The sequence below is a fragment of the Balaenoptera musculus genome, chromosome 3 (assembly GCF_009873245.2).
Source record: "Balaenoptera musculus isolate JJ_BM4_2016_0621 chromosome 3, mBalMus1.pri.v3, whole genome shotgun sequence".
Lineage (NCBI taxonomy): Eukaryota > Metazoa > Chordata > Mammalia > Artiodactyla > Balaenopteridae > Balaenoptera > Balaenoptera musculus.
Window position 1 is genome coordinate 41,789,725 of NC_045787.1, and position 18,012 is coordinate 41,807,736.

An 18,012-nucleotide genomic window follows, 5' to 3' on the forward strand; every position below is an offset into this window, starting at 1 on the left:
ATGCTTAAAACATCTGTTGGAACTTAGAAATATTTTACGTTAACTAGAGAATTTGAAGGAATATTATTTATTCAAAAATTAACTGTTGGAAATTAACATACACATTATATTTGAGATCATAACCATAGAAAACAAACTGAATCAAGTATATCTTCTAGAATTACAAATATTACTTTTTACTTTATTAATCCCAAGTCCAGAATTTAAGGTTGAAACGAAAACATTATAGTAGTTATTGTATCTGAAAGTAACTGTGTTAAAGCATATGATATGGATACTTACTAAAAATAAACTTTCCAGTATTAAAAAGAAAATTAGACATAAGCACCCAATACACTATCATTGCTCCAATGAGAGACACCAAGGAGAAAAGGAGACTCGACCACTGCCCAAAGGAGCCAAAATAATATCTGCAGACATCTGGATATTCCCACGTAGTGGTATCTACTGATGCTAGATAAAATATAAAAGGGAAAGAATAAAATTAGATGTTAATCATATATTCCATATTCATAATTTGTGTTCTCCAAATTAAATCATTTAGCAAAAGATTATGGGTATTCCACCACCAGGTATTAGACCATATTATGAAATAACAGTAAATTAAAACATTATATACAGCAGACATTAACACAACATTGTAAATCAACTATACTTCAATTAAAAAAACAAAAACAAAACAAAAAATTATAGAACAAATACATAAAAAGAAATGTAGGTGAATGAAATAGTACAGGTAATCTGAGAAGTAGATTATAGTATCATAAAATTTTATAATTAATAAAAGCAAGTGATAAACCAAGGCTAGAAAAAATCATCAATAAGGGACAGAAGACATTATCCAATATTGGCATACTTAATAATAACATAGAGGAAAGTTTTCTTGAGTCATACTTCACACCACATGCCAATTTAAATTTCAGATAGTGAGGGAAGTGGGGAAGGGCAATAGAGTAGTAGAGGAATAAGAGGTACAAACTATGTATTATGTATAAAATAAGCTACAAGGATATATTGTGTAACATGAGGAATATGGCCAATATTTTATAATAACTATAAATGGAATATAAATTTTAAAAATTGTGAATCACTATATTGTACATCTGTAACTTATATAATATTGTACATCAACTATACTTCAATTTAAAAAAATTTCAGACAATTGACTTAATTTAAAAATTAAATAACAGAAAATTCAGATGACAATGTAAAAATAGCACCTGAAAGGTTATCCTTTTCTATCAACTGAAGAAATAGAAATTACAGTGAAAAAGATAGGCAGATATAAACAAACTAATACGATACAAAAGCCATTCAAATATTGAATAGGAAAGAAATTAACAAAAAATAACAGGTAAAGGGCTAACTGCCTACCTCATATAAAGAATTTAGCATATCTATAAGAGCACCAAGGGACTTGTGGATAAATGGGAAAGGGATATGACTAAATAATACAATTAAGAGAAAATATACCACTGCTTAGTAGAGATGGAATAAAACTGGAGGCAAAGCCTGGTCTGTTGATTCGTACTTGCTAGGATTCAATGAAATAATGTATGTCTATTTAGGTCCTAAACTAAAACAACCTAAAAAGGTATTTCCCTGATCTAAATTATAGAAATGAGTGGAGGTAACACGATGGTACAACTTTGAGAATTCATTACAAAGGACACATTGCTCACATTTTCATACTTAAAATTTCTACTCTTAGGAGATTCCAACATTTAGATCTTTTGGTAGGGATAGGTCAAAACAAGTCACCATAAACTGATAAGAATCATAGAATTTTCAATTTAGTTCTAGCAAAGACCTTATTTTTAAAATACAACTTTTTAAATGATTCTTATGAGGAAATTAGCACCAAAGTAAATGCACTCTGCAAAGAACTAGACTCTCAGAATTTCAAAGGCAGCCACTAAATTCATTAACATATCAGTTCAGCCAAATGCTATGAATTAGAGAAGTAAATCTTTAGACAGAAAATAGTTAACACATTTGTGAAATGTACACATTAGTGATCTACCTCAACATAAATTCTTAATACCCATATCACTCATCTGTTTTTACAGTGGCAAGTTCTTACATATCATAGCTCGTGATTTCACAACTCTGTAGCAGCAATAAAGTGTTAAAAGGCCCATCAGCATGATGACACACATTCCAGTAGTAAACCCAGCCTGTTTAAAAAAATAAAAATACAGAACAACATATATCATCATTTTAGAATAAATTCATATATAACCATATAGTTACCCTAAACAATTATGATTAAAAACCGGACAACTAATGTAAAATTAAATATAATCATCTAGGGACCTCCCTGGTGGCGCAGTGGTTAAGAATCTGCCTGCCAATGCAGGGGACACGGGTTCGATCCCTGGTCCAGGAAGATCCCACATGCTGCGGAGCAACTAAGCCCGTGCACCACAGCTACTAAGCCTGCGCTCTAGAGCCCATGAGCCACAACTACTGAGCTCACGTGCCACAACTACTGAAGCCCGTGTGCTGCCACTACTGAAGTCTGCGCGCCTAGAGCCCGTGTTCCACAAGAGAAGCCACCGCAAATGAGAAGTCCGCGCACTGCAACGAAGAGTAGCCTCCACTCGCCGCAACTAAAGAAAGCCCACGTGCAGCAACGAAGACCCAACTCAGTCAAAAAATAAATAAATAAAATTAAAATAAATAAATGTAATCATCTATTTTCTTTAATAAATTTTATGTAGATTTATTAAAACTTCTATTGTAAAACTTAAAATACAAAGAGAAAAAAATTGTGTCAAAAAGTGTGCTGAAAATTATATTACCTGTTTTATGCCCCAAGGAATACTTAGTATAGATGTTCCCATCATGGTATTCCAAATCATAAAACTGAAAAGCAGAGTAATAGCAGTAAAAATATGACGTTTGACTCTTCAAACATTTTAATTACAACAAAAAGTTAAAATAATCAATAATTTTTGTTTACAAAAAGTTTGTTATGCTCCAAAAAGTAGTTTTACTCACATGGTTACTAAACTGGTGTTTTTACCGTATCCTTCAGTGTAACTTTGAAGTTTATAAGCAGAACCTAATGGACTATACACATAGCACTCTTCTGGATCTGGAACTACATGATCTGGGGCAATCTGGTTAAAAAAAAAAAGTAAAGAAATGTTAGAACCAGTAAATGTGCAACAGAGGATATTTTCTATGCAACAGAGTACCTGACTCTAGACACATTTCCAAATATCATGAACAATTAAATAGTGTGTATATCTGATTAATAAATATAAAAATTATTTTTCAAATATAGTAGAAGATCTAAAGGAGCAAGAGTTTAAATACTATAAACAATAAACTGTTCATCTCAAATGAGAATGAATTCCTAGAGTATGCAATTGCCAAAATATTCTTCTCTTCATTTTCATGAGATAGGAGGAAGAAGAGTCAGCAAGAGCTAGATTAAGTAATTCTAGATGGATGAGACTTGGGTCTTAAGTGAGGGAAATTTTAAGAATGAAGTGGTCACCAAACTCCTATGTGAAGGTGGTTTTAGCAAAGAGGCAGGTAGGGAACTCAAACTATAAAGAATTGAGGAGTCAACAGAAGGGAAAGAAAGGAATAATAAATATAGACTATTCTTCTAAATGCTTTGGTACCAGAAGAAAAAGGTGAGCTAAAGTGGCTTAAGGAAAAGGCAAGGCAAGGGTTCTTAAAGACAGAAGATGTAAGCAAAAGGGAAGGAGCCAACAGAGAGATGTTGAAGATGTACACAGACAGAACAATTGAACAGATATACATTTTTATGTACACATAGCTCCCACCTTACCCTGACACATTTCTTTCTAATTCTACCTCCCTATTTTGGAGGGAAAAAAAATATGGTTTCCTGATGGAATTCTGACCATCTCCCTGAGAATTGTCCTTTGCGAACATGTAGTCCTTACACATAATATTAAAGACGTAGGAGCTGACTGGTATAAATCAACAATCTTTTATATCAGTACTTACCACGTAAATCTACAACTCTGTGTTAGGTTTAGCATTCAAGTAAAAATAATATACAACCCCTAACTTCAAGAAGTTTAAATTCCAGTTGGAACACATGTGAAACAATTAGAAAACGCTATAAGAATAAAAATTAAGCGTTCAACTCGAACACAGGAATGACAATAATAATGATAACAACAACAATGGGGACTAGAATAGTTGGGAAACGCCTCAAGAAAGTGATGGATTAGGACTCAGCAGGGAGACAGGATACGAACTGGTGCAAAAAGAAAAAATACCAAATCCTTCTCTCTTTATGCATATGATTGGTGGTGTCTTGTGGGCAAAGAATGTCTTGAATGCCATGCCTGGTGTGGCTTTGGAAACAACTATTTCCTATAGATACAAAGCATATATGGAAATAGGTCTGCTGCCTTCTCTTTACCCTCAGTCCTCTTGGGTCTGAGTTCTGCTGTCTTCTACTATGGAGTAAAAAGAAAAAAGGGGCAGGACCATGTCTGTATCAGGCAGCAGATAAACCATGATATCTAGCAGAGCAAGTTCAGAAAAAGTGAAAATCAAAAGTTATCAGGGGGCTTCCCTGGTGGCGCAGTGGTTGAGAGTCTGCCTGCCAATGCAGGGGACACGGGTTCGAGCCCTGGTCTGGGAAGATCCCACATGCCGCGGAGCAACTAGGCCCGTGAGCCACGATTACTGAGCCTGCGCGTCTGGAGCCTGTGCTCCACAACAAGAGAGGCCGCAACAGTGAGAGGCCCGCGCACCGCGATGAAGAGTGGCCCCCACTTGCCGCAACTAGAGAAAGCCCTCGCACAGAAACGAAGACCCAACACAGCCATAACTAATAAATAAATAAATAAATTAAAAAAAAAAAGTTATCAGGTATAGGATTAGAAGCTAGAAGATAAGAAGTTATTAGGAGAGACAGAAAAATTGGAAGATTGGATCCCACACTCTCGTCAGTGGTCTAGGACAGTGCTTTTCAAACTTGAATGTTCTTGTGATACACACAGAGAATTTATTAAAATACAGATTTTGATTCAGTAGATCTGGAGCAAGGACTGAGATTCTGCCCTTTTAACAAGCTCTCAGTGATGCTGATATTGCTGGCCTGTGCAGGCCACACTTTTATTAGCAAGCATCTAGGAGATGTCAGCAGCCAAATAATTTACTACCCTTCCCCAATTTAGAGTAAAAATATTAACGTAAGTGGGGAAATTTTCAGAAATAAAAAGGTGTAACTGTGTAAAGACCTGACACCTGTGGTTTCATATTACTCTTCCCTAAAAGGTCTTTTAGGAAAAATAATTTTGGGATTCTCAGAAAATGAGCATGGATGTATACACACAATCATTAAAAATGGTCATAACATATTATTAATTTTAGATCACTGTTTATATACTTTGATTAACTAGACTCATCTCACTGTCAGTTAACAAAAGGGATTCAACTTGGTGTACAATGCTGACTTAATTTCCAGGCAAACAACATACACTCAGACCTAGACTGGCCCAGTTGGTATCTCTGAAGTTTGCTTCCACAAGTACAGTCTCTAGGAGGTCTGAACTAGACCCAGAGATATTGGATTACTTCTACTCCCCAGAAGGCTTAGATAATTCTGATATGGAACTAAGACTTCATCACAACTATTGATGTAAAGACCTAGGGGAGGAAAAAGTGAAAAAATTGGGGAAAAAAATTATCCCACCCAGAATATTTTGGAAGTCCCTACTATGATTACACAGAAGGAGATCTTAATAATTCACAAGGCTTAAAATGAGATATCTGTGTTCAAGTGACTAGCCCAGTCCTTGTCCCTCAGTAAACATCTAGAGTGTTGAATTCCCTTCTCCCTTTTCATTATTACCTATAAAAAATCATTATTTTTTTCTCAGAATGCTTCATTTTTCTTTCAACTTTCAAATTTCTGAATATCGGTAATTCTTATAAGAAATGAAATTACTTATATATTTTTGATCCTAAGATAATAACACAGATTTTATAAGATCAAGAGTCAACAAACCATAGCCCATGGGCCAAATGTAGCCTTCAACCTTATTTTAACAGCCCCTTTGGTAAGGGGCTGTTTAAATGATTATAAAACAGAAGTAGAGAAGAATATGCAACAGTAGGTGGCCCACAAAGCTTAAAATGTTTAGTATCTGCTCTTTGACCCTGGTTTTTGATCTATAAAAGGACATTACCAAATAGGAAAAAATATATATATATGTATGTATATATTTCAGTTTCTCACTCCTGTAGAAAATTTCTAAAAACATTTTTCCCTTGCAGCTTCAAACTTAAAAATTGAATAGACTAACCAGAACTTATTATTTATGTTATTAATCAATGACCTAAACTACTTCAACAGCTTATCCTCCTCAAAGCTCTTAGGATTGTGGATTAGCAGAATTTAATCCAACAAATCTCTAGGCTGTTGTCAACCTAGAGAGATTGTTTCAAATCTCTCTATGCCAGGCTAATAAGAATGAACTAGCCTGAGATGTAAGACGCATTAATTAATATCTTTGACTTTCCATGATGCTATCCTTGGAATATGGCCAGCAAAAAGTTCAACCACTGGGAGCTGCCGTGGCTTATGTTGTTCAGTTCATTTCAACTTAACCTTAGACAATTAGCAATGCTTTGCCCCTTACCAGTGCCTTGTCTGCAGGAGCAGTGAGCCGGCTGTAGTAATGAATCCTCTTGTTCATTGCAGAGGCATGGTCACTAACCCTCTGAATGACATCATTCACATTGACGATGTTTGTGGGCTCTATATAGAAAGGCCTAGAGAAGGGAATATACACTTGACAAAGAACGTTCAGGCAGAAATTCTGGAAGTCAGCCATTGAAGAAAATAACTTCTTGTCCTCCATTAGAAATGGGATGTACCAAGGCAAGGCATTCACTTCTCACTTTTGGTGGGAAAAGAAAATGTCACAAGAGAAGTATTATCCAATCCACAGAATAAAGCTTTTGTTTCATAATGCTATTACTTTAAACACACTTTTTTAAACTTAAGGAATTTTGCAATAGAGGAGACATAACAGAAAGACCTTCAATCAGTTATTAAAAAGAAATATAGCAGCTGGCAGTTTTCAACAATGAAACTCAGACAGACACGGCTTTGAATGTTCTCTCAAAAAGCATTTGGCACTGAATCAGAGAAATTACAAAAATGTTCCTCTAGTTAAGAGTCTCTACTCCTTCTTTACGGGCCAAAGTTACTTCTTATGATAAACACAATTCCTATTTGTTGGTTCATGTACTAAGGATTAGTGATCTCAACCGTCTCCCTTATGAAACTTATCCAAAATACTATCAAATAGAACATCAAGACACTGGAGATATTTTGTCTCATTCTACTTTTCCTAGATTTCAGTAACATACCATTATGTTACTATTTATACGTATGCTTTCTCCTCATAACTATGTCCCAATCAACTGCAGATTCTGGTTTTCAATCATCATTTTCAGTCATTAACCCATTGAGTTCCTTACTGAAACTCCCTCCATTTGCTTTCTTTCCATTAATAAACTACCCAAAATGGAAAGATCTGGCACAAGCTCATGAAATGACTGCACTCCTCAGATCCCCTGAAGTCACAAATGACACTGTCTCCCAAATTGTATACAATTTGCTATTTCAGATTATACACAGATCCAAATAAGAAAGGGAAAAAAAGCCAGGAGGTTTATCACTGGTTCCACATAAGTCTTCTATATTTACAGTTCTGAAATAAGCTTAAAAGTTATTAAAGTATGGTAACCATTTTTGGAGACACTGTTAATCTAATCTTGTGGGAAGCACTTGAAAAACCAAGTGACTGGAATTTTAGTTTATGCTATTTTTCCAAATAACTCTGTTATATTAGAGAAATTAAATTTAGCCGTCTCTCTAGTTAGCATACAGAATCTTTGAATCTTTCTTTTATTATTTACTCTCCATCACAGCATCTAAATTTGGTGGGTACTTTCTAGTTCAATCCAACAAATATCTAAGAGCATTTACTAGAGCAAGTATGTGGATATAGAGATCAACATGACATACTACCTATAGTAAGCAATAACTGCTAAATGAATTCATTGGTATCAATAAATCTCAAGGGGATACAATGAAAACGAAAGGGTCGGAGGCCAAATAAACTATCCCTACTTATAAATTTGGTAGGCTGAGATAACTACCTCTCCTTCCAAAGCATTAAGGTGTTCTAAATAATTTACATCTCTACTGTGACACTCAGTAGTACTAAGAAGCAATGTAAAAATATTTATGTCTGGGAGACAGTGTGGGGTCACACTCTACAGGGCATTCTCTTCTTGTTTTGTAAGTATGATATCCGACAAAATTAAAGCTACAGCTTTAAGGCCAACATAAAACAGAGATTTAAGCTAATCAAGGATTACTAGTAGAGACTAATAAGTATGATATTGATAGAAAGAGTTGTAGATGTTCTACTTGTAGCTTATTATCTGAAAATTCAATGGTATTAATATCAAGCACTAAGTTGGCTTGAAGGCCTGTTGAAAAGCAGTCCAGGAAGAGCTACACTTCTTGGCTCCTTGCCTCTTACAGAAGTGTTAACTGTACCAGTTTAGTTGGCTTGGGTACTCAGAGAGCAGAATGACTCTGAAAGATTTTCTTTTCCAACAGTTTTCATCAAGATGCTGAGTGCCTGTTCAAACAAATATTTTGGAATCTTTTCAATGCAGATTCTCTTTAAAAATATACAACCCAGCATATTTTAACTGAATTATTAGAAACATATGCTTAAAGCTTCATCTGAGAAAGCAAAAAATATAAATTATATTTCTAAATTGAACTTTAGTTGGATCTGAAAACACTTTTAAAATTAAAACTATGCAGAGGATAATATTCAGAATAAAACATTTTTTGAAACTTGGGCTTTTTCTTTTGAACACAGTTTCACATGAGTGCTCCCTATCAATGTTACTTCCCATTTGAAATGTAGCTCAACTGTGCCACACTGAAAATAAATCATAATATTTTATGTAGAAGTTATATTTGTCTCACCTTAAAAATATTTATGGTCATGCTACAGAAAAAAAATGCTTTTAACATTCAGCAAAATTTAAAAAAATATTTTAAAATGTGACTCAAAACCCTTTATTTTCATTTAATACACCTATAAACAAAGAAACCTTATTTCTACCTAACACCTTTTCTAGGTTCCAGTCCTTAAATTCCTTAAAAATTTTTGGCTTTTAAATCTGTCTCCACCCTTCTACTGACGAGTTATGCTTCTCTGAAGTTTAATAACAATTCCATGAATCTTAAGAAGGTTCATACTCAATATGAAGACCCTTCATTTAAAACTATTCCTTTAGGGCTTCCCTGGTGGCGCAGTGGTTAAGAATCCACCTGCCAACGCAGGGGACACAGGTTCGAGCCCTGGTCCGGGAAGATCCCACATGCGGCGGAGCAACTAAGCCCATGTGCCACAACTACTGAGCCTGTGCTCTAGAGCCTTTGAGCCACAACTGCTGAGCCCATGTGCCACAACTACTGAAGCCCACGCACCTAGAGCCCGTGCTCCGCAACAAGAGAAGCCATCTTAATGAGGCCTGGGCACCACAACGAAGAGTAGCCCCCGCTCGCCGCAACTAAAAAGAAAGCCTGCACACGGCAACGAAGACCCAACACAGCCAAAAATAAATTATTTAATTAATAAGTTAAAAAAGAAACAAACTATTGCTTTATTCACATCTCTATGGAAGCTGCAACTCTCAAACACCTGCCAGATTGGAGTAGTTTGTTAGAAAATGAAAAAGGAATCAAGTATTCAAAAAATCTTATGCAAATAAACATTCAAAATAATGAACCCACTGTACTTGTTTCTACCTGCTTGGTAAAACACTATGTCTGCCAGGCAGCTTTTCAATAAAGAAGACCGAAAAGAAGTTAATCAAGCCATTGTACCTAGATATTTACTGCTACAAAAAAATACGGGTAACTTGTGGCTTGCCGACATGTTTCTTGCTTCCTCTGATGCCTAAATAACACCCTCTTTCACAAAAACCCTGCTTTACACTCCAACTTCACTCACTGTCTCCAAAGGCTGAGCCTGTATAAGCTCTTCTCTTTCTATTATGGCTAATTAATTTATTGGTTCTCTAGTTTATTAAATATTGTTTAAGTGCCAACCAAGTATTCAGCACTGTGCTAAATGTTAAATGATGAATAGGACATAGAACCTCAAGGATCATAATCTACTGGAGGAGATACATAAGTAAGCAATTCCAATCCAGAGAGAAAAATAGAAAAAGAGAGAAAATGCTTATGAGCAATAATGGGAGTAAGAAGATTGTGTGATGCTGGGTATGTATAGAGTACATAGAAGGGGAAACTAAACCACGTCTGGCAGACCACTGAGGAAGAAGCTATTGCTGAGGTGAATTCTAAAAGATATAAAGGAGTTAATCAGGGACAGGGAACAGGAGGAAAGAAACAGTGCTTCAAAGAATGGAAAAGCATGTAGAAAGAACCCAGAAAAAGAGCACAATATATTTTTTGAAACTATAAGTAGTGAGAAGAGAAGTAGTAAGAGATGAGGTAAACCTGGGTTAGTACATGGAGGACTTCACGTGCCAACAAAGACATAATCCTAAAGGGAAGAACTCTCAGCCTCCTTTGCCAATTCCTTCTCAAACCCCCAACCCTTAAATGTCAGAGTAACCCAGAGTTTATTAATCCAGACATTTTCTCTTCTCTATCTACACTCAATCTCTCGGTGGATTCATCTAGTTACATAACTTTAAATATCATGTGTACACTGATGGCACTCAAACTATTATCTTCAGCCTGAACTCCTGATTCATATATCAAACTGCTCTCTGTTACCTCTCCCCCACCCCACCTCTAGGACTTCACTGTCTACCACACTAACCACAGTAGTTTCCTCACCATTCCCGACACACTGCAAGCATGTACCTACTTTAGGACCTTAGTTAATAATTTCAGGTATAAACAAAGGCTCTGAAGGCCTTTTCCCTAAATATGTTCATGGCTTGCTTTTTTACTTCTTTCAAGCCCTTCCTCAAGGTCCCCTTTCTCAATGAGGCATTTGGCTATCCTTGTCACCATACCTAAAATTTCAACCCCTCTTCTCTATCCTTGTCATTTCCTATACACCATCTCTGCTTTTCTGCCTTACATTTTCTCTTTAGCATTTATACTACCTAGCATAATACATACTTTTTATTTATTATTCATTACCTCCAGTAAATATAAGTTTCATGAGGGCAGGGATTTTTGTCAATTTGGCCACTACTATATTCCCAGGGCCTAGAATAGTACCCGGCATATCGTAGGAGCTCAATAAAATGTGGTGAATAAATGTATTTTGAAATAATTTTAGACTCACATAGAAGTTGGAAAAATAGTACAAAGAGCTCCCATATATACTTCATGCAGGTTCCCCCCAATGATGACATCTTATATAACCATAGTATGATCATCAAAACTTGTACTGCTTTTATAATCAGAAAAAAAGTTAATAAAAAATTATAAATGTAATGCTTTTAACTTTTCTTTAGTTTAAAAAATTTTTAAATAAATATCTGGGGGAGAAATGATGGAGGCAATAATCAAAAGTATCAAATGCTATAAAAAATGAGAAGCAGCAACCTATAAGAAAATCAATTTATTGTGGAATCCTCAAGCAAATTAAAGACTTTTTCAGGGTTAGAGAATGACTGCATCAAGTGCTACTGCTAAATCAAATGAGATGAGGACTAGTTGATGAAATGACCACTGGTAACCTGCACGTGAGCAGTTTCAGTGGAGTGGTTAGAACAAAAGCTTGTCTGAACTGGGTTCAAGAGAAAAATGTGGTATGGTGAGCACAAATAATCCTTGCAAGGAGTTTTCCATAAAGAGGAAAGAGAGCAATGAAATGGTAGCTGAAGAGGTAAGTGTAAATACTATAGGAAATATTTTAAAAGCATAAAAAATATAAAAATCACCTATAATCCCACAACCAGTAATCATTAGTAACATTTTAACAACCTCAATCTCTTGGAAAAAAAATAGAATGAGATACCACTATATGTTCATCAGAATGGTGAAAACTTAACAATCTCGCAATATCAAGCACGAGTAGGAGGTAGAGCAATGGAAACTCTAGTGGGAATGTAAGTTGGTATAATCCCTATGGAGAACAGTCTGGCACTATCCAGTGAAGTTGATTATACACATACACTACCACCAAGCAAATCCACTCCCAGGTATATATCACAGAGTTCTTGCATATGTATACCAGGAGACACATATATTAATGTTTACAGAAGCATTCTTTGTAAAAGCCCCACACTGGAAACATCCCATATGTTCTAAAGTAGAATGGATAAATAAACTGCAGATACTCACAGAATAAAATGCTAGAAACCACTGGCAATGAAAGTAGAGTCATATACAACTTGGATGAAAATTATAATGCTAAACAAAAGTCACAAAAGAATACATACAGTGTGATCTCATTTACATGAGATGCAAAAACAGGTAAAGCTGAATTCAGTATTTAGGGATACACAGACAAAAAATTATAAAGAAAAGTAGGAAAATGATCACACAAATGTCATGAGAGTGATTACCTGTAGGGAGGAAGAGGGATGTGCTTGGTGAAGGACACATGGGGAACTTCTGGGGTGCAGCTAATTTCTAGACCTTGTTGTTGTTTGGATGGGTGTTGGCTTTATTATTTTTTTAAATTGAACGTATGTATCATGCACTCTTCTGTGTATATGATATATCATGTGGTAAAAAGAACTTTAAAAACAAATCTTAAAGTAACATATTCTTTCAAAATTTAGTAATGAGACCAAGAGGGACTGAAAAAATCTTGTGTACCATACAGAAATTTGCTGGTTATCTTGTGGCAAAATATCTTTAAAATTTGTCAAACTTAAGTATGAATTATCTACTTTTCTTCTATAAAAAGACAACTGTTCCAAATTGGTTGACCTCTTCTGTGATGACTTGTGGCTATCGACAGTATGCTATATAAGTACACAGCAGGTATCAAAAACCAAAATAGCCGCCCACATATCTAATCTATCTCCCTTCAAGGTAAAGATATTTTAACAATGACTGAGAAGGCAGTTGCTCTTAAAAAAACTCACAATATACAGAGAATATTCTGATAATAGATGTTTAAAAATGTTTCCATTGTTACATGATTTTATTGTTGAAAATAATGTCTGTCACCAATAAAAACTCAAAACTGCAGTTTTATAGACATGGAATAATTGGTCGAGAAAAACAAGGACATTCCTGAAGTACTGTATTTAGCTCCCCTCCAATGGAGCTTTCAGACCAGCTAGGCAGCTCCTGCATTCTGGCCAGAAGCCACTGGGTTGTAACAGTTTTGATTTTAATCCCAGTTAACCTGGGAAGGATGATTCTATTAATTTCTCCCCTTCCCTGAGCAAAGAGGTCAGCTGCTTTCTGGAGGCTCTCTCTAAATCAATGCCTTTTTTTTTTCTTGAAGCAGAGGAGAGGTCGGAGGATAGACTGGAGAGAGAACCAAGAAAGGTGAACAAAGCTACTGGTTGTTTGCAAATTAACAGTATTAAGCCAGTAAAAATAGGAGTATTTTGGACTTTAAAAATAACATGGGATACCAGAATACACAAACTAGCACAGCAATCACTAAATGTAAGAACTGAGTCATATCAAGGAGGATAAATTTAACCAGGCAAATTTCAACAAAAACTTCCACATAATTGTAGGATGAGCAGAAATGAATTTCAAATCAGCTTGAATTACTATTGTGGCAAGGTGTTATAAGAGTTTCAAAAATAATAAAGCATATTCTGTTGTTACTGTTAATATTATAAAGTAAAAACAAAAGTTTTAATGTACTGTTAATAGATAAAATTTAAAGTTAATTTTATCAAGATCATTACATCCTATAATTTAAATTTTCTATTTTTATGTTTTATAATATACATAATTTATAAGTACAGAAGTACATGTATATAATTTGCAAACGAACACACATACACACACGTAAATATATACAGTCCCAAAGTTTTAGGTTGTCATTATTTTTTTAACTGATGAGGATGATATGAAAAAAGTAAATGTTAATAAACACCTGGTTGAGGTTATGGGTTATTTTAGAATTCTAAGCTGTTACTAAGCCATGAGTAGACATCTTCATTAATGACATATGGACAAAGAACTTGACCTGAATATTAATTCTCAGGCCTAATTAAATGCAGATTCTGCTAAGAATGAATTTAAAAATTCCTCCAATGCAATTCATGCTTTCAAACTTTGGTTTTTAAAAACACATAAATTGTTTTAATTCTACCGACCTGAAAACAAACAATCTCTTCTTTCATGGTTACAAAATGATCAGTAACAGAAATGCAAGGGTTTTTTTGTTTGTTTTGCTTTCAGTATCAGCACTGGAATGAGGCTAAAAGAATTATATAAACATCAGGAACTTTCAACAAAGTTAAGATGCTAGAAGCACCTGTAAGTAAATACAAATATAACAGTTCTTTAGTTTTTCACTAGGTTGATATAAAACAGTAACAACACCACCATCACCACATCCTATCTTCTATCTAGAAAAAGCAGTTCCAATGGAACATACTGACTGACATTCCACAAAGGAAGATTAACAATACTTAATTATAAATTATAATTAAGGTATACTTAATTATATATTTAGTTGTAAATAATTATTTATATTAATTATAAAGAAGTAAATTGCAGAGACACTGTAGGCTTCAACCTGTAATGTCATGCCAATTATTACTCTTCTTCTTACACAAATCTACCAAAAGAATTTCTGGAAAAGAAATGAAATTTCTAGTTTCAAAACCTAGTTATTCCCCATTAAAAAGAAAAAAAAAAAAGCAGGGAAGAAGAAAATTGCCAGGCCAGCATTTTTAACTAAAATTTCCTCAAAAACTTGAAACGTAATGAAAGAAGGTAAATATTTCAGTAAGTATATATATTGAGATAAATCTTATTTTTAATATATACATGTGATTCTTCGATGAACACTAAAATTGCTTTCTTCATTATCTTAATTCTGTTATCTAGAAATTGAAAACACAAAAACCAAAATTCATCTACTCTTTAAACAGACTACCAAAGAAAAAGAGCCTCTTTCTTATTCTTCTTCCATAACTTAAGAAAGGGATACTACTGATCACACCTTAGAAGTCTTTATCATGGCTCCCAAGAAAGGTAAATGAGCTAAGAGAACTTCTGCTTTGCCACTGGAAAGACAGCAACAAATCGTCTACACAAACTGGCCTTTCAGGTGACCATGGCTGTATTTTCAACGCAGATGGCAAATACTGCAGTAGTCTGACCAGAATCCATTGTTGGTTGTATGACATGTTACTCCGCAAACCAATCCCAAAATAACAGAATAGACTGATAAAGGCCAAGAGTCCAGCGTGAAACCTGCTGCCAACTGGCTCTTACCAGCTTTTACATATAGGAAAGTTTTATAAACAAAATATAAGATGTTTTAGTAAAAAAGAAAATAAACAGTGCTAGAAAGGGGATTTTGAAACAGGAACTTTCACATATTGCTGGTAGGAGTATAAAGTGGCACAACCTTTCTAGAAAACAATTTGGCTATATATATCAAGAACCTTGGGCTTCCCTGGTGGCGCAGTGGTTGAGAATCTGCCTGCCAATGCAGGGGACATGGGTTTGAGCCCTGGTCTGGGAAGATCCCACATGCTGCAGAGCAACTGGGCCCATGAGCCACAACTACTGAGCCTGCGCGTCTGGAGCCTGTGCTCCACAGCAAGAGAGGCCCTGATAGTGAGAGGCCCGCACACGGCAATGAAGAGTGGCCACCGCTCGCCGCAACTAGAGAAAGCCCTCGCACAGAAACGAAGACCCAACACAGCTAAAAATTAATTAATTAATTAATTTAAAAAAAAAAGAACCTTAATTGTGCTTTACATACATCCTTTTATTCTAATAATTATACTTTTGACACTCTATCAGAAGGAATCAAAATATGGTTTAAATATGATATGTAGAAAGCTGCTAATCAAAGCATCATTTAAAATAATTAAAATTGTAAACAGCTTAATAGTTAAACATTGTTAAATTATGATTTATTTAAATAATACATATTTATTCTAAATGATATTCAGAAAGAATATGGAAAATTGCTTACAGCTTTTTGGGACATTTCAGTGATTCTTAAGAATAATTTTTATTGTATAACTTTTTACTATTCCTTGAAACCTGGTACTTTCCCCTTATTTATCACTCTTAGCTTCAGTCACTATCTCTAGAGTTTATGGCAGTTAAAATCCTTGGATGACCTTGCCAAAGAACTCTAGGCTTGCTGCAGGGGCATGAGTTTCAGGGGGAGGCTAGAGATTGTTTTGTTGTCCAAAAGGCTATTTTGATTAGAACAACTTCATTAAAAGCAACTGTGAGGGTGGAGTGAAATTAAGGTGAGTGGGCCTCACTTTTTTAACTTCTCTAAAAGCAGGCAAGAGGTATCCCTAGGGGTCACAGCAGTAGGAAGTACCAGTCCCTATGGTTGCTTACACCTGAGTCCAGAGTCTCTCTTTGCAGACTAGAGGCTGGTAGTCACGGACAGATAGGACAAATCTGGTCCATGGCCTGTTTTCATAAATAAAGTTTTATTGGAACACAGCAAGGCCTGTGCAATCACGTGTTATCTATGGCTGCTTTCACTCCACAATGGCAAAATTGAGTCCATATGCCCACAAGCCTAAAATATTTACTATCTGGCTCTTTACAGAAAAAAAAGTTTGCTGACTCCTGCCCTAGATCACTGAATGTTCTTACACAGAGCAATGCCTGCACCGAAACCCCCAAAACACCTAGCCGTCAGTACCACAAATGACCTCATTCTACTCCTGGCTGGGCTTGGCCAGACCCTACAGCATAGTTACTCGCTGGGATATGATCCCATGGGTTCTTTGTAATGCTGGATCAGGATGGGTTAAATCAGTATTTTTTTCCTAATGAAAATTGAGTACTGAGCTAAAAAGAAAAAAAAATATATGTGTGTGCGTTTGTATATATACATAACAAGTCAAATATTTATAACCCCTCATCATAGTGATTCCCCCCCCTTTTTTTTTTGCTGAGTGTCCATCTCCTTCCCCAAAGTGTCTGGCACCATAAAGAGCTTAGTGAATGTTTACTGACAAAAGGAAGGAATAGAAGAACAAAAGGAAGGGAGGAAGGAAGTAGAGAGGGAAGGACAGAAGCAGAGAACGAGAGAAGCAGGTAGGCAGGCAGGCTGGTAACTAGGGAATAGCTTACAGAAGTAAAAACAGCACGCAACAGAAATTTAAACTGAGAAAGTAGCACATTAAATTGTATACAGTATATGAGCTCATAAAATATCATAGAAAAGGATAGAAAAAAATATACTAAAATGTTTTAACAACACTTGCCTCTATGTGATGGGAATATATTTCTTTATGCTTTTTTTTCCAGAACAGTCTCTATACAAGAACAAAACAAAATAACAAAACAAAACATCCCCTAAGTAGAGAAAAAAGATAATTTGTATCATCCTATAGAAGCACAGGTGATTTAAACACTGTTTCTAATAAAATGGGTTTTTCATTTTGCATATACTATTTTTATCCTAAATTATAGGAATGCTTTATTTTCTGAATAACTTTTTTTCTCATTATAAAAGTAGTACATTGTTTATGTTGAGGATAATATAGAAGTTATAGAAGAAAATAAAAACCACCCATTAGAAATAATCAGTTAGGGCTTCCCTGGTGGCACGGTGGTTGAGAATCTGCCTGCCAATGCAGGGGCCACAGGTTCGAGCCCTGGTCCGGGAAGATCCCACATGCCGTGGAGCAACTAAGCCCGTGCGCCACAACTACTGAGCCTGCGCTCTAGAGCCCGCGAGCCACAACTACTGAGCCCACATGCCACAACTACTGAAGCCTGCGCACCTAGAGCCCATGCTCCTCAACAAGAGAAGCCACCGCAATGAGAAACCCATGCAC

General features: G+C 35.5%; 1 protein-coding gene across 8 annotated transcripts in view; it reads right to left on the bottom strand.

Annotated features, from left to right (window-relative positions):
- The window catches only part of SLC38A9 (solute carrier family 38 member 9), a 109,582-nt gene that overhangs the window by 55,168 nt on the left and 36,402 nt on the right, over positions 1-18,012 (bottom strand). For 5 of the 8 annotated variants that reach the window (XR_005019304.1, XR_005019305.1, XR_005019303.1 and 2 more), the window contains exons 3-7: positions 6,645-6,777; positions 3,004-3,125; positions 2,805-2,868; positions 2,084-2,177; positions 283-453 (exon numbers count right to left, since the gene is read on the bottom strand). Coding sequence is in view for 5 of the 8 variants with exons in the window: in XM_036847233.1 (XP_036703128.1) it covers positions 283-453; positions 2,084-2,177; positions 2,805-2,868; positions 3,004-3,125; positions 6,645-6,777 (584 nt within the window). In the remaining 3 variants the exon portion in view is untranslated. Of the gene's footprint in view, positions 1-282; positions 454-2,083; positions 2,178-2,804; positions 2,869-3,003; positions 3,126-6,644; positions 6,906-18,012 lie in introns of all 8 variants that reach the window. The other 3 variants (XM_036847232.1, XM_036847231.1, XM_036847229.1) reach the window with 1 other exon arrangement.